At 38.3% G+C, this 25,177-nt stretch overlaps 2 protein-coding genes across 3 annotated transcripts in view; both read left to right on the plus strand.

Moving 5' to 3' along the window:
- gpatch4 (G patch domain containing 4) overlaps positions 1 to 4,966 on the plus strand; it is a 6,300-nt gene extending 1,334 nt beyond the window's left edge. The window contains exons 5-8 of the mRNA XM_080425463.1: positions 1 to 60; positions 1,247 to 1,362; positions 2,875 to 2,925; positions 3,171 to 4,966. The exon at positions 1 to 60 is cut by the window's left edge and continues 54 nt beyond it. Of these exons, the coding sequence (XP_080281589.1) occupies positions 1 to 60; positions 1,247 to 1,362; positions 2,875 to 2,925; positions 3,171 to 3,957 (1,014 nt within the window). The 3' untranslated portion in view covers positions 3,958 to 4,966. The remainder of the gene's footprint in view (positions 61 to 1,246; positions 1,363 to 2,874; positions 2,926 to 3,170) is intronic.
- An 8,780-nt stretch (positions 4,967 to 13,746) lies between these two features.
- On the plus strand, positions 13,747 to 20,247 carry LOC308083227 (C-type lectin domain family 12 member B-like). 2 transcript variants are annotated; one of them, XM_080425469.1, is made up of 7 exons: positions 13,747 to 14,985; positions 17,202 to 17,267; positions 17,577 to 17,684; positions 17,783 to 18,028; positions 18,539 to 18,705; positions 18,951 to 19,066; positions 19,150 to 20,247. In XM_080425469.1, the coding sequence occupies exons 1-7, from the start codon at positions 14,931 to 14,933 to the stop codon at positions 19,295 to 19,297; spliced, it is 906 nt and encodes a 301-aa protein (XP_080281595.1). In that variant the 5' UTR covers positions 13,747 to 14,930; the 3' UTR covers positions 19,298 to 20,247. The 2 variants fall into 2 exon arrangements, with proteins under 2 accessions (XP_080281595.1, XP_080281596.1); XM_080425470.1 differs by lacking the exon at positions 17,577 to 17,684.
- The last annotated feature ends 4,930 nt before the right edge of the window (positions 20,248 to 25,177 follow it).

Here is a 25,177-nt window from a genome sequence, read left to right on the forward strand (position 1 = left end):
AATAAGAAACCAAGAAAAGCCTCGCTGGCTAAAGGCAAGCTGTATGGATGCTTTGTGAAGGTATGCTGCCCCTTTGTGGCAAGAAACTTTTGTGCTAAGTTAAGCTAAGAATATAATAACTGGTATGTAGTTGTTTCATTACAACTAGTTTTAATGATACTTAATTAGGCTTAGTTAGGCTCAGAGTTGTCATTATGCTTTTTAAATACTATCACCAAGATAGTCTTGTACGTTTTTATACAACAATTAGTTCCAACCGCACATTGTGAGTGACCAATAACCAGAATACACCAACGGGGGAATCATCAGTGAAAGCATCACTCTTTGATATGTTGTGGACCAGGCCAGCTAGCATTAACCCATTAAGACCTGAGTCCGATTCCACAAATGCCTTCTAAATACGTTTTCTGAAAAATGTATGTTGCTATATATCGTTGCTGTCAGGCAGAAACCTCTTATACATTTTTGTGTTTTTTCTTAATTAACACCCTACTTGATCACACTACAGCGTCACACAAATTTATCAAAATTAGCAGATCTACAAGCTCGAAACGTGGCACTAAGCGATGCATTTTGAGCTTGTCGATCTGCTACTTTTGCTATTTTTTTTCATTTGTATCCTGAAAAGTAACAGTTTTGGACATTTGAGGTTTCCACCCGACAGACACGAAATATAGCTAAAATAACACGGATGCTTTCCTGGTTTTAATGGGTTAAGTTGCCTTTAACAATGGGGAACTATTTAACGGAACACTACTAACTAACCCATATTTTTCCCAAAAAGGTTTAACAACAGGGCGACTGCACTCTGTTTCACGTTATGCATATGCCACAGCACAGCTATGCCATTAACCATGATAAACAACCTCTCATGTCTTATTGCTTAATTTATGTTGTGATTAATGTCATTGTGATACTGATAAAAACAAATCTGGTTCTGTGCTTGTATCATGTCATGCAAATTATAGGGCTGTACTGATATACTTAGTTGACAGGAGTCCCACATGGCTCTAGACTTGGTCCACTATTATTTTCCCTCTATACCAAATCTCTACAAGCTCTTACGATGCATTTGAGCTTGCAGATTGGTTATTTTCAACATAAGCGTCTACTGTATAGTTCATGTGGTTAAGACTCGGAACAACTTGGTAGTATTAAGTGCTCCTTTCAAAGTGGTTCTTGACAACTCTTCAACAGTTCTTGATCTTTTGGTAATGGTCATTGGTTTGGACTTTTATTCTCTCAGTCAGCCACGCTGCTGTCAGGTCAGGAGCAGCCAGAGCCCAAATCCTCTCATTCAGATGACAGCAGCAGCAGCTCAGATGACGAGGACCAGAAGCTGGACCTCTCCAGTACCACCATGTAAGATTTTATCTAGATACCAGATTTCTGGATGATGCCAAACCCAATATTCAAATGGTCAAAAAGTACAAAATCAATTCTAATCAATTTGATTAATATTGATATCTTTAAAAAACGGAACTATAAACATTTTGAAAATCTCTGCCTATAATGACATGCCCAACATAGCAATGCCAGGTTGAAAGTGGTTAAACATCTGGACAAATCGGCTGCATAATATTGTCGATACCGATGTCGTCAAAAAAGTCAAATAATCGCTTTCCCCTCATTTCTTGTTTTTTCTTTTACTTTGAAGCTGGATAGTGTAATAATGAGGCCTTTTACTGTTCAGGTTTACTTTTTCGGGTCCATCATTCTGGACCTCTTATTTACGTTTTCATATCATTCCGTTCCAAAACACTTTATTAGCACACTTAATTTACTAGTCCTGAGGCTGGCATATTGAGAAAGGACAGACAAAGACATAATGGAGACAGTACAGCCTTTAGCTGTGTGCATGTGTGCGTGAGGAAGAGATGTGCCGTAGTGCCAGCAGAGGGAGCAGGGGAGAGTAGAATGGTGCGTGTGCTTTCTGGACAGTTTGATGGGCATACAATGAGGTCAGAGTCCAGAATGGGAAGGGAGTGGCCTGTGATTGTAGAGCAGATGTTCACTGCGCTCATTTCTTGTTGGAGGACTTATTTGAATGCTTCTCACTTGCTTTTATATAGAATCCATGTAAAATGGCTTAATATGTCATAAAGTTAATACATCTATATTATAGATTTATTAACTTTATGATGTATAAAACTATTTGTAATGCTATTTGGAAAGGTTTTATTTTATTATAAATTAATTGGCTTTAATTTTCCTTTTATCAACTATTTTTTATTTTCATCTTTCCACCCAATTTATTCACTACGTCTGTTCCCCCATACAGTATGTGTATGGTCCTTACTGCCAACCCCTACTTTGGTTTTGGGGAAGGTTTAGACAACCACGTATGTCCTCCAATACACATGGAGCCACTTCTTTCCACCTGACAGTGAATTGTTTCACCAGGCAGGTGTAACATGCTATCCCTTCCAGTTTTGCACCACACTGAACAGGCGCCCCGACCAACCTGTACGAGTCATGAGTGCAGCGACAGAGAATGCCCTTCCCACCCAAAAACATGGCCACTGGAGCAGCAGGCTATAGCTGAATTGGGAGTGGCCATTTCTGAATGGGTAGATAGCCCGCCTCGGAAACGGAAAGTCACAGGTTCTATTCCCGGCTCGACATTGTGTCGAGGTGTCCCTGAGCAAGTCACTTTACCCCTAACCCCCCCCCTGCGCTCAAGACCACTTTGGCAGCAATCAGCTGGGTGAAGCTGAAAATGCAGGATCAAATAAGTCTAAATTAGTAAGCCAAGGTGGATGCACTGTGGAAGAACCACAGTCTCCACAGTGGTGGGCAGGAACTTTACCCTTCGGCCAACCCAGACGGCCACTTATCTGGCTTTTGTGACTCTTTTTTTATATCATTTAACAGGCTTTCTGACGCCGATCTAATGAAGGTTTGTGGAGGCCGCACTGCTCACAAGTAAGTCGTTTGTATTTATTACTGAGGGGGCAATCTATGCTTTTTGATATTTAAACACATTCTTAGAGAATAATTTACACATTCTTCATTCAAGATAAAACCCCACAGAGCTACCAAAATAATTTGACCGTATAACCAAAAACTAAAAAGTTGTTAAAACATAAATTGCCCTCTCCTAAAAGCCTTCTCAGTTGACCTCAATTTATGTGTGCATCTAATTATTTAATTGAATTATGTTCCACCAGAGGAGCCAGGCACGGCTTGACCATGAGCGCCAAGTTAGCCAGACTAGAGCAGCAGGAGGCAGAATTCATGGCTAAATATGGCAAGAAGAGCCAATCCATAAGCTGCTCCCCCAAGTGTACCACACCCACTACCCAATCAGGTGCTCAGAGGCAAGAGAAGGCAATATTGGAGACTAAGAAAACCAAGAACTCTTCAGAGGAAATGTATGGAAATAGTACAAGTATAAATGATGACACAGTCACTGACAGCCGTGAAGTGGACTCAAACAAATCCAGAAAGAAGAAGAAGAAAAAGAAGAACTGTTCTGATGATTGCAGTGGGGAAATTACACCAATTATTCTCACTGAGGAAGAATTGAAGATTGAAGAAAATGGAACCGCAGGCCAACCACAGACAATAAAGAGGAAACACGAAAAGAGTAAAAAGAATAACGACAATGGAGAAATGGGTGACATCACAATACCTACAGCTGAGGGTGAGAGTGTAGTAGAGGAGGTTTTGTCAGAGCAACAGAGCCGCAAAAACAAAACAAAGAGGAAGAAAAGTAAGTCCTCCAAACAGTGTGAGGAGGAAGAACAACAGATTAATGACGCAGATTCCAACCGGGCAGAAAGTGCCCAGCACCCTGTTCCGAAAAAGAAAAGAGATGCTGTAAATATGGAGGAAGTGTGGAATGATGATATGCAGACTTTACAAAACAGTGCCAGTGAGGTGTCTATGCCACCGAAGAAGAAGAAGAAGAAAAAGTGCAAAGATGAGAGAATCAAGCCTGATAAAGATAATTAATAATAATTTAATTTAGCTGATCAGGTGGTTGATTCTTTTCTAAAGCGTGTATCACACAGATGTACCTCAGAGTAGGGTTACATGATTCTTAATGCCTTTATTGGAGCCATATTTTTTGGTCAAATGATCTAATGGCCTCTGATATTTATTGTGCCTCTGTGAGCCTGATGCATGGGGAGATGGGCTGTACAATGTTCTGGTTATTAACCCTTGTGTAATGCTGAGGAGACCATGGCAAGGAGCAACAGCTGACCAAAGTTGCCAAGTTTCATTATGGAGTAATTGTGACAATCACAATTTTTGATTATTAATTCATTGTGCAGCCCTACCTCAGAGTAAATCCCACTCTGTTCTTCTTAGTTCAGTTCATGTCTTATACAGTATATGGACTATTGCTTAAGCTATCATTAGCATAATCAACCACCAGTGGATGAATTTTGTCTTATTTATGAAACACAGCGAATACCGTCAACTTAATTGATTTGCACCGAAGGGTGGGTAAGAATGACAAACTGAATATTGAACATTCAGCAGTGCATGTCTAATGCATAAGCGTCAAAAGTGACAGATTTCACTATAGAAAGGAAACCTCAACTGCCAAGTATTCAGTGTTGCCCTAGATTGATGACCACATGTTGGTCTCAATGCATATTTCTGTGGTAGTGATTGGATAGAGATTAATTGACCACTGTACCAGTGTTTTATTACAATGCTAGACATACAGTAAGTCCTGACTTGACAGAACTGTTATGCAAGATTATGAAATGTACACAAATATTAAATGAACTTTGAACGAAAACTTTGTATAATTCTTAGTAATGAATGACCATTGTGGTGCAATTTAATTATTCCCAAACCTGTGGTATCATTGGGACTATGGCTGCTGGTCAATATATCAATATCAATATTGTGAGGATATCGCCTGAGATTATGGATATTGTGATAATGCGTAAGTTGTCTTTTTCTGTGTGGCTGCATTACAGTAAAGTTATGTAATTTTCTGAATTAACCAGGCTGTTCTATTATTTGACTTTATTTAGTTATTATACAGGCATTATTTGTGATCATCTCATTGTGTAAATATTTTGTGAAAGCACAAAGTCATCCCCACAATATCGTCACTATATCAATATTGAGGTGTTTGGTCAAGAATGTGGTATTTTCCTAAATTGTCATTATTTTAAAAGATTTTCTTAAGATTTCCACAAAACTTTACTAATTTTCATGAGTTGAAAACAAATTTAAACATTTTTCAAAACATTTCATGAATAAAATGATCAAAGACATTCCCTAAATTAGAAAACAAATGTTTAAGAAGTAGTGAACATAGCAGATCTGCAAGCTCGCAACGCATCACTATTTTCACTAGTTTGGGTCCTAGGCAAACGTTTTCTCTTTTGGGCCTTGAGCTAAAAAGATTGGGAACCACTGTTCTAGACTACACATGGGAGACTTATATAGCCTAAACAGTAGCAGTGGTTCAGGAGGATGCTGTTAAACTGGCATCACCAGGCTTTGTTCAGTACCTGACTGGATGCTGTAGTTGTTTACATTTATGTCCTAAAGTTTGTTGCTTTGATAGGTTCATAATGTTGACCCTTGTGATGTCAGGCAAACATACCTACACGTCAAAGAAATGACCACCAGTGCCAGTATTAAAAAGAGAACCAAGTGTGCTTATAACATTTGGATCAGCTTCATTGTCATGAGATGGAGATGGCAGATTATGTTAATTCCCAGGTTGTAAAAGATGAGAGAAAGGGGAAGGAGATGAGAATTATGAGTTATGACACAGGTAAGAGAATACCGATCAATGGACACAGTGTTTGTTATAGTACTGTATAGGGGTATGAAATTGTGATATTTCCTTATCGCTGCATCCTAACAATATTTACAAAAACATTCTAACTACAATAATATATTGATTTAACATGTATCATACAATATAATTAATCTGATGTGGATGTTGGTTAACATGTATATTAAGATTTTCATTGTCACTTAGTAGCAACTACATGTTAAAAGAATATTTACTAATGCATGCATATATGGACATTGATTAACACATGATGAATGCAGGGATTTATTTTCAAAATTGCAATCTCTTCAAGATTAATCGTGATATGGAAAATTCAAAGTCAGGACCATCTGGACCCTGGTTGATCTGTTCATGTCTGAGTATTAACTAACAAGTGATTTTGGATCCACGCTTGACAAATGTGTTTATTCTGTTATTAGTTTGTTAAAAGTGCTGTACTTCCTTACAATTTATCGCATTCTTCGATGATTTATTTAAAAACAACCACTTGCTCTTTGTCATTACTTGGGTTATTTGGTGTGTGTGTGTGTGTGTGTGTGTGTGTGTGTGTGTGTGTGAGAGAGAGAGAGAGAGTGAGAGAACTAGAGTCAAAAGTCTACAGAGTGGTTTGTCTTACTGTGTAGCTGTAGAATACGTATTTATGATTCTGACGTTTTCAATCTACCGAGATTCTACCGAGGGTTGATTCCCCATGGACACAGGGCCTTTCATCAGCCCGTAGATCTCCAAACATGTACAAATGCAAAAAAGAAATGTGCTTACCCCCACGCCCCAAATGTTAACTCTTTCTACGGGGTAGTAGTGCAATGTAATAATCCATATCTTTCAATAAAGAAGTGTTTTAATGCCGTCTGTGGCTGATTCTGTCGGAAGTTCCCAATGGGCGGTAGTGACGGGGCGCATCCGGTGAAATCCGGAATTACACTCAATGTAACCAGGAAGTAAACTAGGGTGAAAAAATGGCGTTCGGCCACAGACGGGATTAAAACACTTCTTTATTGAAATATATGGATTATTACATTGCACTACTACCCCGTAGAAAGAGTTAACATTCGGGGCGTGGGGGTAAGCACATTTCTTTTCATTTGTACATGTTTGGAGATCTACTAGCCATGGTTCACATGACAAGCGTCATGGTGCCGAGTCCCCCTGGTCTAAAGTTGTGTTCGATTTTTTCACATTGCCATCTCTCACATAAACGTTCAGATTTCAAATATAAAGTGCTTACCACCGAGCCACGGATGTTACAAGGCGATGCGGACCGCGATGAGTACCCGTATCTCCCGTATTGTTCAATAAAAAGCATTTTAATCCCATCGCCGGCCATTTTCTCCAAATTGTCTCCGATACTTTCAACCATGCGACACTAATGGTTGGGAGGTGTATTGCACTCTGATACATTACAAAAGAAAAAAAAAAGAAAAAAGAAAATGGCCGGCGATGGGATTAAAATGCTTTTTATTGAACAATACGGGAGATACGGGTACTCATCGCGGTCCGCATCGCCTTGTAACATCCGTGGCTCGGTGGTAAGCACTTTATATTTGAAATCTGAACGTTTATGTTTATGTGAGAGATGGCAATGTGAAAAAATCGAACACAACTTAAGACCAGGGGGACTCGGCACCATGACTGTCATGGTATGACAGTCATGTTTCAGGGCTAGAGATCTACGGGCTAGGAGATGAAAGTCCCTGTGTCCATGGGGGATCAACCCTAGCCTCGCGTGGCCAGACAATAACACACGAGGGCTAAAGTGCGATGCGATTTTGCAAAGGCAGATTCGGCTGGAACCAGGCTAGATCAACCCTACAACTCTCGTAGATTGAAAACATCAGAATCATAAATACGTCTACGAGTTGTATTCTACAGCTAGCTGTGCATCGTTCAAGCCACTCAACATTGCCCTACGGGTGTTTGCCTGTGAGTATAATAGCATAATATCCTTATCTATTTTGTAGTATTAAAAGCTGCATGCCAGGTGCACCCAATCATGCAGGTGCAGGTCCTTTCCCAATCAAAAGCTCAACCAGTCAGTATAATCAACTCTATGGAGACTGCAAAACAAACCCTGTCACATACACATACAGTTTAGTAGAATTGCAGGCAGCAAAGCAAATGCTTGTACTTAAAGTTTCTCAACATTGTCAGTTTCGATAACAATCAAATAAGATACAGTAAGTTAATAGTAGTAATAAACAAGGAATAATAAACAAAATAACCATACTTTGTTGCCTGTCTACAACATGGGAAATGAGCAAAGGAAAAAATTATGTGATGATGTAACACAGTTGCTTGCTTAACCTAACACACACACACACACACACACACACACACACACACACACACACACACACACACACTCACACACACACTGGTGGATGAGGAAGAAGTGATTCTTCCCCTTGTTATTTGTGTAATTTGTAGTTTGTCATATTGTCTTACTGTATGTGAATGTGTTTATCCAATAGAGAATTATCAATATGTATATACACATACATACATGCAGCATATATCAGCTATAGTTACAAAAGTATAGAAGGATGCAGCAATATTATTTATTTAACCAAATAAACTGCAATCTTGCTGTTTTGCTTCTGCATCTGATCAAAAGGTGGTGGTTTTGAGTCAGTTATGACAATCACAGAATGTGTATTTGTCTTTGCCATATTCCAATAGTGTAATCTTCTGTCTTTTGTATCATATTTTATGAGCAGCTGGTATCCAGTCCACACAAATGTCTTATTTCTTTGTGTAGTTATTAATGATCCAAAAATCCCTATAAACAATTTGAAAAGGCCAGAAATGTAAGGAGAATAACAACGGAATGATTAAAACGCTACGGTAATTTGTTTTAATATTTGTTTTAATCACCACTGGCTGCATAGTAAATTACTTCACTTTGCAAATGCAAAGTAGTTGCTGACAGACGAAAAGCAGAAGTTCCTAATTTCAAGATCAAACTTGATAGACAGAACTGTTAAAGAGGAAACTAAGTGGAAGCAGTCTTATTTGCATGACAGAAATGCTGCACAGAAGTAATGGAGGAAGAGGTGAATTACGCTACAGTAGATTTCAAAAATGTGAACGTTTCTCCACCAAAAGGTAAGTTTCAGTCAAGGACAGAGTCACGGGTTGCTCTATAACTATAACTTTCATTTGTTCACATAATTTATCATTTATGTGATAAGTGAACTTATCACACTAGTATTTCTGCTATTTCTTTTTTTTAAATGACAATTTTCACCTATAATGACATGCCCAAAATAGGGACGCCAGTTTTAAAGTTGTTAAGTGAGGTTCAATTGCTCTATGAGCTAACAATTTAGATGCTTTTTCGACTCAACAATTGCACCCTTGTGCAGACAGAATGCAAATGGGCTACTGTCGATAAAGCAAACAAACTCTAATTAATGTAAAAAGGCAGGCAGAAGACATATGCACAAGAAGAAAGCCAAACAACTCTACAGTAGTGACTAGAATGTACAGTAGTACACATCAAACCAGCACTGACGCTGACCACAGGCACTGACCGATTAGATACACAAGGGGACAAGGACGTAATGAAGATCATTTGGTGCGGTGCACACCACGGATGCATGTGGGAGAATGACAGGGGAGGGGACATCTACTGGACCTAGAGAGAAAAACATAGGAGAACACAAGGAAAGATTAGTGAGGGAGACACAGACACAGACACAGACACATGAGACACAGACATGACACACGGGACACAGGAAACATTAGACACAGGACACAGACATGCCCTTTCCTTTGCTTCAAATACCTTTATTGACAACTAGTACACTGTAGGAATCATAGCTATAATTTCTCAGTGGAAGAGTACAGTAGGTGGACCACCTCCAACCACTGCAAATTGTGCAAAATGTGCTAGTTAACTTCTTGAAACCTATAGCGTCCCTATTCTGGGGGCGAACATTTGGTGAATATAGCTGATCTACAAGCTCATAGTGCATCTTGTTGTAACACGTTGTGAGCTTGTAGATACAGCTTTATACAGGGTTTAAGTGGATAATTCTTAATCTTTTTTTTTTTTTCAGCTACAAATGAGGAAGAAACTGTATATGATGCAATAAACACTCATGACAATGAACCAGATCAAACGTCTGAGGCAAAGGGTGAGTTGCGATGTAAAGGAATCCCATTAAAATGTTCAAACGTCATGAGTTTGGTTTTATCGTTACAATGTGAAGCTTGTTTTCCATCAGTTCCAGCAAACCACTGGAGAACAAAATATAGTTTGTGTGCTCTCTAAGGAAACTTTTCCGCTTCATTACCCAATATTTGTTAAAAGCTCAAATCTATCAACTGCATCATTGAGGACCTCTCAAAGCTCACAGCCTGTGGAATCTTCTTAACTATTTGGCACCAGTAGTTTATTTCAGTGAATACATTTACTGACTAAAGCATATGGTGTGAAAACTTAAAATGTATTTTATGGTAAATTCAATTTGTGCTGGTGTGATTACACTAGATTCAATTTCCCTGGGGTATATACAAATATTATTTGAAAATTATACTCTCCTCTGTGTTAACAAAATACATTTCTTAATAAGGGACATTTGTATCAGTGATGGAGCAAAGTTGTGATTTTGCAAATAATCTGATTTTGCAAATAATCTTTGATTTTCAAATGTTGAATGTCATCTTTGTTACAATTACCAGATGAGAAGTCAGCCAATGGCTCTTATCACATTCAGCTGGTGGCGTTATGTTTGGGGATTCTTTGTCTTATCCTGGTGTTAGCCATCATAGCCCTCGGTGTCTACTGTAAGTATAAATACAGCCAAATTCATTGCAGGACTTCTTGTACGTATGAAACTTGCAAATGTTAATGTGTATTGTTTTTTCCTACTGTATGTTCTCTTTGCAGTTGCCAGGGCACTACAGTAAATGAGAATGACTTGAGTCAACCAACTGCAGAAAAACTGCAGCTAAGCAGGGAGAACATCAACCTGGAGATGCTAATGGAGCAAGTGAAAAGCGCAAGATATGATCTCAACTGGACTCTTGTTCAATGGAGTGTGGATAAATACTGCCCCAAAGAACTAAAAGGTAAGCCAATGGTAAACCAATATAAACCAATATTAATATAGTCCAACAATAATGAAATTATAATCCACTCATTTTGTTTGCTGGTTTGCCTCTGTTTTCTGACCAGGCAGAGATTGTCAACCTTGTCAGGATGGTTGGCTTCACCATTCGTCCAGCTGCTATGCAATTAATGATGCTCAACCTGATAATCGTAGATCCTGGCAAGAAGCTCGAGACGACTGCAGAGGAAAGAACTCAGATTTGACTGTTATAGACAGTCTAGAACAGGTAGTGTAACTGGTAACGGTACAGACATTAATGTCAGCTCGTCTGTAGCAGACTGGAAGAGCAGTGTTGGCAAAACTATTAAAGATGGAATTAGATTAAAAAATACATTCAAAACTGTTTCTCTTTCAGTATTGTACTAAAACATAACTGCTTATCTTTCATGCTGTGAAATTCAGTCATTCATCTATAATCATAGTTGGGCGAGCACTGATGAAAGTAATGGCTTCTGGATTGGCTTGACATCTGAATCTGGAAGATGGCGCTGAGTTGATGGACGTAACCTGACTGAAGAGTAAGAATACATTAAAAAACACAACAAATCATGAAATCTTACTAAAGCATTATACATTTATTCAATCATTAATTTCTTCTCTCAGGTACTGGATAACACCACCAAAAGCAGGTGATGGTCTCTGTGCAACATCTGTCCAAGATGCCAAACCCCATGGATGGTATGCTGTGAACTGTACTGCAAAGAATCAATGGATCTGTGAAATGAAAGCTTTGACTGAAAAAAGGTCGTTGTTAAAATGTGCTTAGCAAGATTGTGGATACAGCACCAATGAGTTTTTGGCATAATGATCGTTCTCCACACAGTACCCTCACATACACTTCCTTGGATTAACAACACTGACTGTGTGGATCTAGCTGTTTTGCCATTTCTTCATGTATTCTGTCCAAAGGTTGTCAGTGTTGGGTCAGTAATGATAATCACAAGGGGCACGGTGACGGTTCGATTCCCGCCGGGGACGCTGTGGGTGCTGGGGCCGTGTTCTCTCCTCCGCGTCATCAGTGCCTATACCCTAGGTGGGGTTGGCGAAAGGGCCTTTTTGTGTGCATGTTCTCCCCGTGTCCCCAAGGGTAGGTACCCTCACAAAAACATGCAATAATCCTGGTCTCTATACTTCCTCCCCCTGGTCCCCCTGGTGGTGATGGAGGGGAAAGAAAGAAACGGGTTGGAATAACGTGTTCCTTCCACACGCTACGTCAGGGACGTGCTGGGCCCCTAATTCAGCCTGGGAATCTCAGATAGAGAGGCCCGGATTTTTTGCAGTTTAACATGTAACCTGTGTAGCATGCAGTTTAACATGTAACCTGTGTAGCATGCAGTTTAACCTGTAACCTGTGTAGCATACAGTTTAACGTGACCTGTGTAGCATGCAGTTTAACATGTAACCTGTTTAGCATACAGTTTAACGTGACCTGTGTAGCATGCAGTTTAACATGTAACCTGTGTAGCATACAGTTTAACCTGTAACCTGTTGTTTAACGTGACCTGTGTTGTAGCATGCAGTTTAACCTGTAACCTGTGTAGCATGCAGTTTAACATGTAACCTGTGTAGCATGCAGTTTAACCTGTAACCTGTGTAGCATGCAGTTTAACCTGTAACCTGTGCACACACAGGATCCAACCAGAGCTTAAGCACCTGCCTGTTTGCTTTCACAGGAGCAATTGCCCTTCTCTTATTTAAATATCGGTCTTGCTGAACCACAGTTGCTCTCCACCCTGCTCTCATTCAATACAATGTAGGTTAGGTCGCTTTGTTTGAAAACGCTGAAAACGTTTTAGTTGAGCATGGCAGTCTCCAAGTATAAAAGGCACGAAAATAGCAAATAAAGTCGTCAGCACTCGCTATGCAACACTTTTAAAAACACGCAGCAGAAGAAGGAAATGTAAACGTTTCTCAGACATATGTGGGTGTTAAGTGTGGTTTACATTTAGACTATGCAAGTAACACTCAAAAGTGTGAACTTGCTACAGTAGGTTCTGTTGACGGGCTTTTTATTGGGGCTTATCTATGAATCATTATCGTTCATATTTGTAATTATATGAAGTATGTACACTTTTGCTAGACTGGTTTAACTTATGTTGCCTAAATTGCTACTGTCCTTCACACCAACACGGTCTCACAGGGTTGGGGGTATAGTTGGGTAGGTTTGTGCGCCTGGATGACGTATTTCCGCTTTTATGTAGATGGGTCTTCAACGTTTTTCAGGTCAAGGACCCCCTAGCTGATAGAGAGATGAAGAAGGACCCCGGCCCATACTGTGTATTCTTATTTTTTAGAATGCTTTACATTCTGTCATACAGAAACGTGAATGGCGTGTGCATTGTGGCCTTGCATAGAACTTTAAAATTCTGTTCAGCTCACAACCCAGACATCGTCATTGACATGGTCAGCCAGCTCTGTGCAGTTTTGGAGAAGTAAAAACTCCTGACTAGACACATAGTACTTCAACATGCGTGAGAACACTGTTCCGTGTGAACCTCAAAATATATATTTTTTATGTCCAATGTATTTGTATTTAAGTTCATAAAGTTAACATAAGTATAACTACATGCATTTGAAATTAAATAAAAATGTTACTTTTCAGGATTCCAATTCAAAAATAGCACAATAAATCTGAATTCCAATTAAAAAATAGCAGATCTACAAGCTCAAAACGTGTCGCACTGCGACACGTTTTGAGCTTGTAGATCTGCTATTTTTGCTACTTTTGTGTGACATAGAAGGCCCGACAGTATATGCAATGTGGCCGTCTGGAGTGAGTGTGGAAATATAGTGGCCCTCCATGATCAAAGTTGTTAACCTGTAACCTGTGTAGCATGCAGTTTAATATGTAACCTGAGTAGCAGGCAGTTTAACATGTAACCTGTGTAGCATACAGTTTAACATGTAACCTGTGTAGCATGCAGTTTAACATGTAACCTGTGTAGCATGCAGTTTAACATGTAACCTGTGTAGCAGGCAGTTTAACATGTAACCTGTGTAGCATACAGTTTAACATGTAACCTGTGTAGCAGGCAGTTTAACATGTAACCTGTGTAGCATACAGTTTAACATAACCTGTGTAGCAGGCAGTTTAACGTGTAACCTGTGCAGCATGCAGTTTAACATGTAACCTGTGTAGCATGCAGTTTAACATGTACTGTAACCTGCGTAGCATACAGTTTAACATGTAACCTGTGTAGCATGCAGTTTAACATGTAACCTGTGTAGCATGCAGTTAACATGTAACCTGTGTAGCATACAGTTTAGCATGTAACCTGTGTAGCAGGCAGTTTAACATGTAACCTGTGTAGCATGCAGTTTAACCTGTAACCTGTGTACAGGGACGTGCTGGGCCCCTAATTCAGCCTGGGAATCTCAGATAGAGAGGCCCGGATTTTTTTTAAACGGCCGGCCGGCCGGTTCTTAATTAGATAAAAAAATATATATATAATTTACAAAAAAGTAATGACAATCACAGAATGTTTACTTTACTACATCTTTGCCAATGTTGTAATAGGACTATTTCTTCTGTTGGTTCCTTCATGTTGTTATATTTTTCCCGATAAGCGGCAAATGGTACCAGCTATTTTGTTAAACATCCTTTGACCCTTAAACATCCTTTGACCAGACAACTAAACCTAATAATAGGTAGGCTACCTCTTGCACAGTCAAATCATCGGTTACTTTAATTGAACCAAATAGGTTATCATGGTTAAATTAACTCACACAAATGTTGTGTGTGTGTCATTGGTTCACAAAATCCTTACGCAATATTTGGAAAGTGTTAGAAAAGTAAGAAGAATGTAAACCAAATGATAAATTGGATAGAAATGGTTCTACTATTGGTTTTATCACCACTGGCTGGATGTATAGTAAATTATCCCACCCTGCTTGAGGTGACAGACACTGAGAGACAAAAAGCAGAAGTTGTTAATTTCATAGACACAGAAGTTGTTAATGATAGACACAACTGTTAAAGAGGAAACTTAGGGGGAGAAGTCTTTAGCTTAGAAATTAGACTGCACTGATTGTAAGCGATGGAGGAAGATGTGAATTATGCTTCAGTAGTTTTCAAAAATTCTCCACCAAATGGTAAGTTTCAATCAACAATCAATGTTGGCTCACTATCACACATATTTTATTTGCATTGTTTGCATTGTTTATCATTTATGTGATAAGTTATCAATATTACTTAAATTGAAAATGTACTGTTGTGATTCCTCTTGTGATTGTTGTACCATGCTGCAAAACCAATTGTTGGGACACAGCGTTCTTGAACTAATCATTTTTGGCAATACAATAACACTGAATTGAGTAGGCCTATAGTCTCTTTGGGTTAGGGTTATGTTCTATTAAATTATAAAACTGCCTGTTTGTTTGTTGGTATTGACCATAGTCTTTACATTATGTTTGCCTGCCTTCAGGTGCTAAAATGAGTACTTCAAGTTCACTTAAAAATAAGTAACATGGTTAACTGTGGGGCTTACAAGCATTGATAGGCTACTGTACGTTCGTCATGAACTAAAATAATTTGAGAAATCACAGCAAAACATACAGCACAGCAGACAGCTTGTAAGCTGCCTGCTGTGTGGCACACATCAACAGTGGTGGAAAAAGCACTCACATTGTATACTCAAGTAAAAGTATCAATACTGCAATGCAGTAATACTCTGTTACAAGTAAAAGTCCGGAATTCAAAATTTACTTAAAGTACCAAAAGTAGAAAGTACTCATCATTACGCAGAATGTCCCATTTCACAAGTTTTCAAATGTATAAAAATCTTTTGAAAATAGCAGATCTACAAGCTTGTAGATCGGTTATTTTCAAATGGCCGAAATGTAAATAGGGCTGAAGTGGTTAATATATGTTTTGTTATAATAATCAAAATCTACAAAGTAACTAGTAACTAAAGTTTTCAAATAATTTTAGTGGAGTAAAAGTACAATATTTGCCTCTGAGATGTAGTGGGGTAGAAGTAAAAGTACAGAAAATTGGGAATACTCCAGTAAAGTAAAAAATACCTCAAAATTGTACTTAAGTACGGTACTTGAGTAAATGTACTTCGTTACTTTACACCACTGCATGTCAATCACCACATCACCGCAGCGCACATAACAGCAATGACAGCCATTAATATCTTTCTTTATCAATATCTAAGACTATAATGATTATAACATTGGCATGGCGGCCAGTTAATTCTGTACATGAAGATTAGGCTACCTAGCCCTGAAACAGGACTGTCATACCATGACAGTCATGGCGCTACTTGTTCCTGTTTTTTGAAAATGTTACATTTACAACCACTACATCTATAAATGTTCAGATTTCAAATATAAAATGCTGACCCCCCGGCCACGGATGTTACAAGTTAAAACCCACGGGTCTGGGGGGTGGACAAATAAATCCTTAAAAAAACATGTTTATGTGTGAATGATTTCAAAAGTGGGTTCAGATTTGATTAAATAAGTATTTTAAAATTCTTTATTTATTATTATTCGAAATAAATATGACACATAGTTGTTCAGCATATGTTTTTGCATTGTCCCTCGGTATGGATGTACTGTACGTATCGTCCTTCCACCCATTTTTACAATCTCACAACTCAAGAAGTTATGAGTTAATTAGTCCTACGACAAGGGGCGGCCATAGCTGAGTGGTTAGTGAGCCCGCCTAGGGAACCAGCTGGCCCTGGTTGCCCCAGGTTCGATTCCAGGCTATCCCAGCATATGTGCCGATGATATGAAATTTGTCCCTGAGCAAGACTCTTAACCCCAATTGCTCACAGGTTCTCATTGGAAACAAGACCGCAAGGACTTTCATGAACGACCTGTTAAAAAGGAATTATCCTATTATACAACATTTCACACAAATGTCTAATCTAATACGATAAAATGATTCAAGAAATTTCACTGTGCCCTTATTACGGCCACCCCATTCCAATGAATATGATATCTTGGGAACACCTGGAGGATATGTCATCACATCTGGCACAAATGTCCACTTGGACTCTAGGATGAACTGATTAGAATATGCTAGTCAAGGGTTAAAGTTCAAGGTCACTGTGTGAGATAGTGATAACTTACATTTAGCAAAAAAAAGAAAAAACCTTTTGTTAAATATTTGTTTTCATTAACCCTTCTGTCTAAACTCATATTATATAATATATAATATAATATAGACAGAAGGGTTAGGATTTCTAGTTTTTATATGAAATTACTGTAGTCATGCAAAGTAATAAAAGTGTCACATCCAAGCATCTGGCCCCTCTTCCAATTCATAACTTAATTCCTAATTTTTTATCTTTCAGCAAAAAAAGAGGAAGAAACGTTAAAGAGCCATGGCAATGAAACAGATCAAACCTCTGAGGCAAAGGGTGAGTTGCAATGTAAAGGAATAGAATCAAAATAGAATCAAATGTCATGAGTGGCTTTAACATTACAAGGTGAGGCTTGTTTTCCAGCAGTACAAACCACTTGAGAAAAAAATACAGTTTATATGCTCTCTAAGTAAACTATTCCATTTCATTAAGAGTGGAGCTGTACATAAAGAGAAATATTTTAACATTGTTCTATACGCTTTCTCATCTAAAGTCCTTTATGTATTTGTAGCAGCAATACATAGTTAGACTTTTGTCAATAATTGAAGCTCAAAATGTGTTTGCTATAAATTTTACACTTACCAGATAAGAAAGAATCAGCCAATGGCTGCTATCGTCCTCAGCTGGTGGTGTTATGTTTGGGGATTCTTTGTGTTATCTTGGTGTCAGCCATCATAGCCCTCTGTGTCTACTGTAAGTATAAATGGAGTCAATGCATGCAAACATGTATGTTCCTGTGTGAGACCAACTCCTTTTTAATGAGTATGGTTCTTTTTATGTTCTCTTTGCAGTTACCTGGGCAGTAAATGAGAAGGATAAACAGTTAAGGCAGAACCAATCAGCTCTCCTGGCAGCCAATCATAGCCTGACAAGACATGTTGATAACCTCACCTCAGCCAATGATATGATAAATCAGCTAAGGACAGAGAGCATAAAGCTAAACATTACAATAGACAACCTGACAAGAGCAAGAGATTATTTCAACTGGACTCTTGTTCAGTGGAGTCTGGATGTCTACTGCCCCATGAAAGGAAATGGTAAGCATAAAACCTGTAAGAAAATATATGAAAATATTAACATAATATAATCCAACAATAATTTAGCAGGGGTGTAACGATGCATTTTAACAGCGATACGATACGATTGACGATACGATAGATAGATGATATTGGTTCATTCATGGCGATACGATACAATTCAATGATTTAAAATCGATACTGTAACTATTTAGAAAAAGAAATCTGTGTGAAACGTGTGGATAGTGCAGCTTTTTTAAGGGAAAAATGAATTATTATGGATATAAATAAGTAAACACAGTGATTCTCTGGCAAATATATGGACATTGTATTTGAACACATATGGACAAACCCACACCTTGACATGAACACAGAGATTACACACATGTATCGATAAACCAAGTGTAGCTACATGTATATGAATTGGAAAATATATGAACATATGAACATAATATAATCCAACAATAATATAAATAATACAGCATTTAAATGTAGGTATAATTATAATCCACTTTTTCTTTTTCTGACCAGACAGAGTATGTCAACCTTGTCTTAAAGGTTGGCGCTACCATTCGTCCAGATGCTATGTGTTTATGGATTCTAGAGAACGTGTTAATCAAAGATCCTGGCAAGAAGCTCGAGACGACTGCAGAGAAAGGAACTCAGATTTGACTGTTATAGACAGTCAAGAGGAACAGGTAGTGTAACTTTATGATAATTGTGTGTGTACTGTATGTGAAGATATATGTGAGGAACAGACATGAATGTGAGCTCTTCAGTAACAGACTGGAGATGACAAAACTACAAATAAAGCTGAAATTAGATTTAAAAACAAACTAAATATACATGCCTGTCATGGAAACTGACACACTAAGGTTTCACATCTATTTTCAATACTGCTATTGTTCTAAAATATAACTGCTTATTGTTGTTTGGTCATCAGACGTTCATCTATCGAAGTAGTTCCCATAGCACTGATGCAAGCAATGGCTACTGGATTGGCTTGACATCTGAAACTGGAAGATGGCGTTGGGTTGATGGAAGCAACCTGACTGAAGAGTAAGAATACATTAAAAAACACAGAGAATCATGACGTCTAACTAACATGGTACATTTATTCAATCATTAATTTCTTCTCTCAGGTACTGGACAACACCACAAGGTGATGGTCTCTGTGCAACATGTGTCCAAAATACCAAATCCACCTTTGCTGTGAACTGTACTACACCGATGAAATGGATCTGTGAAATGAGAGCTTTGGAAATTCCATCTGGGAACGGCTGTTGTTAAAAATCATTAGCAATTACTGTACCAGTATGTTTGTGGTTACTACAGTACCAGCATGTTTTCTTAAAATGTTCTCGTATGTAGTACTGATTACCTGAAGTAAAGTAACCCATTGGATTAGTTATATTCACTTATGATGTTCTGATTCTGTTAGCTTTTATTCATCATTGCTATTTGTATTTTCAGCCATAAAATCTTGATTCTCATTATGGAGAGAAACTGTTGGGCTGTTACTCTGTTCTGAATCTCATTCAAGATGACGGCCGGACGGTGCTTTTTTTTAATTGATTGAATACTTTATTAACAGTTTGCAATTTGTACAGAGGTACGGTTTACAATGATTGTTAAAAGGATAACACAAAATGTTTCCATTGTGGTCCTGTGTATTCAATTCATTAAGACATTTAAAGACATACAATAATGTACAATTATAAACAAGACATAATCAACACAGGTAGCAATGAACGTATATGTACAGTAAACATTTCTGGTGTTAAGCTTAGAGGGCTTTTCTAGGACCATTTACAAATTGCAGACAGGTGCTCTTTTATGGCGGTTACACTTTTTGATGTTTGTTGGAAGGGCATTCCACATTTTGGTTTATAGCAGTAAAATAAATGTAACCCCATGTTTGTGCCGAATCTGAGTGAGATCAGTGGAGTTACAGTTCTACGCCACGTTATCCGCTTTGTGAACCGATTGCCTACGCAGCTGAACTGAAGATGTCCATGGTCACCTCCTGCTTCCAACTGAATTGTTCCCTATACGTACCCAAATGTGTGATGATTTAATGTGATGATCAAATTTCAGCCCGACCCTTGGACAGGTGTATTGATAACAAATTGCTTTTGTAAAACTGTTTTTGGTTACGATTCTATGACGTCTGTAAAACATCTTCAAACAATGAGATAACATTTGCTATATAATTGTGTACCATTTTCACTTTCTTTCAGAGTAAAATTCAAGCTGACTTGTAAGGGCTGTGTCCTTGTCTTTATTCTTGGCTTATTGACATTTTCGTTAAAACAAACAGTTTTTTAGAAACATCAATCTGTTAAGCTGTTTATCATCAGCATAAGAAAGGAAGGAGGCATTATCAGCATCAAGTGTCCCAATGGGACCATAATGGAAAACAGAGTATGCCCTGAGATGGATTCAGGTGATGATAGCTGAGGAGGGACAGAAGTTGCCAAAATGTATAGGGAAAGGTCGTAGGGAGGAGCCTAAGTCCCTGGAGCCCAGAAGCCCCTAGTTCCGGTGGCCATCTTGGGTGGGCTCCATAACAACCGCTGTATCAACAACATTGACATTTACTCACACGTGTCCTGAGTCTGACTCCTGAACGCATACACTACAACGGATTTATTGGTAAAGGACAGAAGATGGACCGCGCAGTGCGTGACAGAGAGATACCATACAGAGAGAAGCTGAACGCGGACGCAAAGGCACACTACCTGGAAAAAAGTCATTACATCTGTGCCCTAGACCAGATGTAATGACAGTGCCCAGTCAGTCACAATCATTAATTTTACCTGAAAAGAAAGTTTTTTTGCTTAGTTGTGTAACCGAAATAAAATATAGTCATCTTGACTACTGATTATTTATATATATATTTATAATATTATTATAGCGAAGTATTATTATTAATTTTAGATTGTTCATTGATCATTGAGAAGGTGCACAACGGACCTGTTGCGATCAGTGTTGCCATATTTTGCGAGAGAAATAAGCAACCAGGTCTATGAAAACAAGCCCAAAAGAAGTGGTTTAGTGACATCGGCTACTTGAAAATAGCCGATCTACAAGCTCACGTGAGCTTGTACATAGGCTATTAAAAAAAACTCTTGCAATAAAATAAAGAATATTTGGAATATTTTTTAAAACATTCTAACAACACAAATGCTCCCTGGCACAAAACATTTTCATGAAAAGATTTGAGAACCACTGGTTTAAATTTATTTAAAACATTTTTAAAGCCTAAATAAGCAAGTACATAAATAAGCCTAAATAAGCAAGTACACTTTATAAATAAGCCACACAAAAAAACGCAACCCGCAACTACCACTTTTACAAGCAACTTTACAGAAAAAGAAGCCCAAAGTTGCTTATAATAAGCCGACATGGCAACGCTGATGCTCGCCTCGCCCTCGCCTCCAACAGATGTTTATATTTTTTATTATGTGCTGCATGCTTGTTTGAGCTTATATGTGTTGGGGAATGTTGTTGAAGGTTATGTTATTTCGTCAGCTGACACCCAAGCCATACTACATTTATTAGATATCTCCGACGTCTGAACACTTGCTGACAGACAGACAAGAGTCCCTGGATGTTTACTCAGCCACCGTGACCGTAAGCCACCCACGTTAGACAACGTTTCTCAGACTGGACACATAGAGAAACACAATTTAGCTGTTAGCTCAATCTCATTGTATTTAATATACCCAAGCCAAGCCATACGACGTTTCTTTGATATCTCCGACATCTGATCTCCATAGTGCAACAAGCATAGGACTCTAGTAGGCCTACAGTATTGTGGCAGCGCGTCAATCGACCCACTGAAAATGGCGGCCAAAGTGCCAAAGTTACCACTGTGAAGTCACGGTGACGTCGCTACGCCCGGTCTCTATTGAAAAGCTTCTATGTCTAAGGTAAGAAGTGAACCAGTCCAGTTGAGTGCTGTACCCTGCATGTCAACTCATATGCTCAAAACTTTTCATGAGTAGGCCTACAGTATTATGGTCAAGTATCGCAAACAATGTTACGGTCCAGGCAATAGGATTAAAATGGCACAGACACCACAGTCAACAGTCAGTCAACTTCAGGAAGACAGACTCTGTTCTATGGAGAGGTCACTCAGTTTTTAAATAGACAGATAATTGTCAGTGTCGGTGGCTAGGTGTTGACAATGAATAGAACACTACGGCCAGGGGCACCCGCTGACCTAGCGGTCCAGGCGCATATCGTCGGTGTCCAGAACCAGCTAACTCCATTTTCATATATATATTTTTTCATAAATCAACGCTATTGAACACCCTTTACGTCTGTGTAAATGAGGTTGAGGTGTTTAATGAGGAGAGCAATGTGACAAGAAGAAAGGCGCATTTCTGTCGCGCTAGTTCTACTACTACCTCTTTGCAGAAGTTATTGTAATATTTAAAGTCCTGTTTATTATTGTAGGCCTATATAATAAGTGTCATGAAGCATCAGGGCATTAATTCACACGTTGTTGTGATGCATTGTGAGCTTGGAGATCCATTGTTAGCTTTTGGGAATTTGTACCCTTTTGAAACCTCTCCCTCAGCAGCGAGTGGAGCTATTGTTGTTTGGACACCTACTGTAACTCCATTTCAGCTTGATTTCTGCTTGTCTGAACTCCAACTCCACTTGCGCTGGATTTGGGTAAAGTGGTGATAATATAATGACACATGCAAGTATCTGACAATATATAAAGTCACTATACCAACTTTGATGAGGCAGTATTGCTTTGTTTTAAAAATATAAGGTTTTCTTCATTTCCTGAAAAACGTATATTTTGTTTTTTCGTTTCCTGAACAATGAGCGTTTTGGAGTTAGCAGGTTCGCGCTGTACAGCAGAGATAATGTGGTAAAGTGCACATCTGTGGGATTTGTACCCTTATTGATAAAGGAATGAGAGTCCAGGCATTCCTTCTCCTTTGTTACTTTTATTAAGTAGAAAGGGTTATATACAGAACAGATACATAGATACATGACAGTCTATGTACACGCATGCTATCTTCTAAGTTTGTGCATGAGGTGTGTGTGCTGGTCATTATGTCTAAAATGTGTGTGACCTATGTGTGTGCATGGGCATGCAAAGATCTCTTCAATGTGCATGTGGAGTTTAATTGGTTTGTGTGTGTGTGTGTGTGTGTGTGTGTGTGTGTGTGTGTGTGTGTGTGTGTGTGTGTGTGTGTGTGTGTGTGTGTGTGTGTGTGTGTGTGTGTGTGTGTGTGTGTGTGTGTCCATATGTGTGTATGTACATGCTCTTTGTGCATGAATTGTGTGATTGTGTGTGTGTGTGTGTGCCAGTGGTGTAATGTCTATGTGGAAAGACAACGCCCTGGCTCCTAAAGGTCAGCTAGGGTCAGGTGCCATTTAGCATGCATTTCCAACTGCAGCTATGGTTTGTTGATAAGAGTGAAAGAATGTGTTCTAGTATAGACACTCTAGTATCAGCGCTTAAGGTTGACCATAGTAATTTTAGTTTAGTTTATTAGTTTATTTTTTTCCAGACGTTCACAATACATTTTTTCATACAAAACACACTGTAATCGTCAAAAACATTTTCCTGGATACAAAGGAATAGACTGAAGCCTAAGCTTATTACGTCTACCCTTTTGTTATTTGTTAACTTTCAACAACATAAAATAAACACCTTGTCCCAGTATACAAATACAACAATTCATGTAACTAATTTACACTCAACAATACAATGTTAAAAAAAATAATGATAGTCATAATTTCTCTTCCTTAAAACAATATTGCAAATAATAACAACAACAACAATTTTAATAACAATTAATAAAAGTTAAATACTTTAACCAATAGTACAAATAAGACTTGATCGTCCTGTTACTCTATATAGCTATCTAATCTATTGCTTTGTTTTTAAAAGGTTTCTTAAACTTACCCATATTACTATATTCTTTTAATTCATTACCAGATTTATTCCACAACTTACTGTAACTCCCTTAATCGTTACACATCTACTCACATTTATCCATTCATTTTTTTGATTAAACAAACATTTTCCTCTTAGTAAATAACTCTCTCTCATTGACAACAACCCCTGGATAAAGTCCGGAAGTGTTTTACATTTTGCTCTAAACAATATCTCTAATGTTTTCAATTCAACTAAATCCCTAAATTTCCAGACACAACAGTTCACATATAATAGGTTGGTAGGGTGTAAATAGTCAACCCCATTAACGATCCTTTGCTGCGTGTCACTCCCTGTCTGTCTCTCCCTGTTCCCTGTCATTCTCTACTATACTATCAATAAAGGCAGAAAAGCCCCACAAAAAATTCAAAAAAGAACACTAAGACCAGTTGTATCTGTCTCTTTAAGGAGACATGAGGAGATGACAAGCAGGAGGGAAGACACTACAATAGAGACTAGAAACTGGTTGAAATCAGCAGTGCACATTGAATGGAAATTTTTGTTGTTGGTCTTGGAAGACAGTGTGAGTCTTTGCACACATTGTGCTCTTCTTGTGAAACTGAAACTGAAATTTTGCAGTTGGGTGACTCCATGTTAATTGGTTAATTAATTGGATGCATGAGTCTACTCCCTCCACAGGCCAACAGTGGGGTTTGGCAATGGGGTCCACTGTAAGGGGGGAATTGACAGCCTCTCGAGGGAGTCGTGAATTGTTTCCTGCACAATGTCTTTCTCACTTGAATAATATCATATAATATAATATAAAATCATATCATATCATATCATATCATATCATATCATATCATATCATATCATATCATATCATATCATATCATAATGACAAAACTACATTAAATCATTGTACTTTGTATACATTCTGGATCTCAACAGTAAATTGAGATCTTTGAGTAAGAGAGGTTGAGCATCCACTATCACAATCACAGTTAAAAGGTGGCCCCAACAGTCTACACCATACAGAAGTTAATTCACCACAGTCTGCAAAAAACTGAAAGCAATGCCTAAAGTAAAGCTTTCATTTCACAGATCCATTGATTCTTTGCGTTACAGTTCACCGCATACCATCCATTGGGTTTGGCATTTTGGACAGATGTTGCACATTGACCATCACCTGGTGGTGTTATCCAGTACCTACTGTAAGAGAAGAAATTAATAATTAAATACATTTATAATGCTAGTTAAAC

Source organism: Gymnoscopelus braueri (assembly GCF_963280865.1).
Source record: "Gymnoscopelus braueri genome assembly, chromosome: 4".
In the NCBI taxonomy this organism is placed as follows: Eukaryota; Metazoa; Chordata; class Actinopteri; order Myctophiformes; family Myctophidae; genus Gymnoscopelus; species Gymnoscopelus braueri.

Bases quoted from the DNA above. Each gene is read 5' to 3' on its own strand.
- LOC308083227 (XM_080425469.1), top strand. From the start codon at position 14,931: ATGGAGGAAGATGTGAATTATGCTTCAGTAGTTTTCAAAAATTCTCCA. The intron at 18,706-18,950 runs GTAGTGTAACTT...TTTGGTCATCAG, and splicing joins TAGACAGTCAAGAGGAACAG to ACGTTCATCTATCGAAGTAG. The intron at 19,067-19,149 runs GTAAGAATACAT...TTCTTCTCTCAG, and splicing joins GGAAGCAACCTGACTGAAGA to GTACTGGACAACACCACAAG.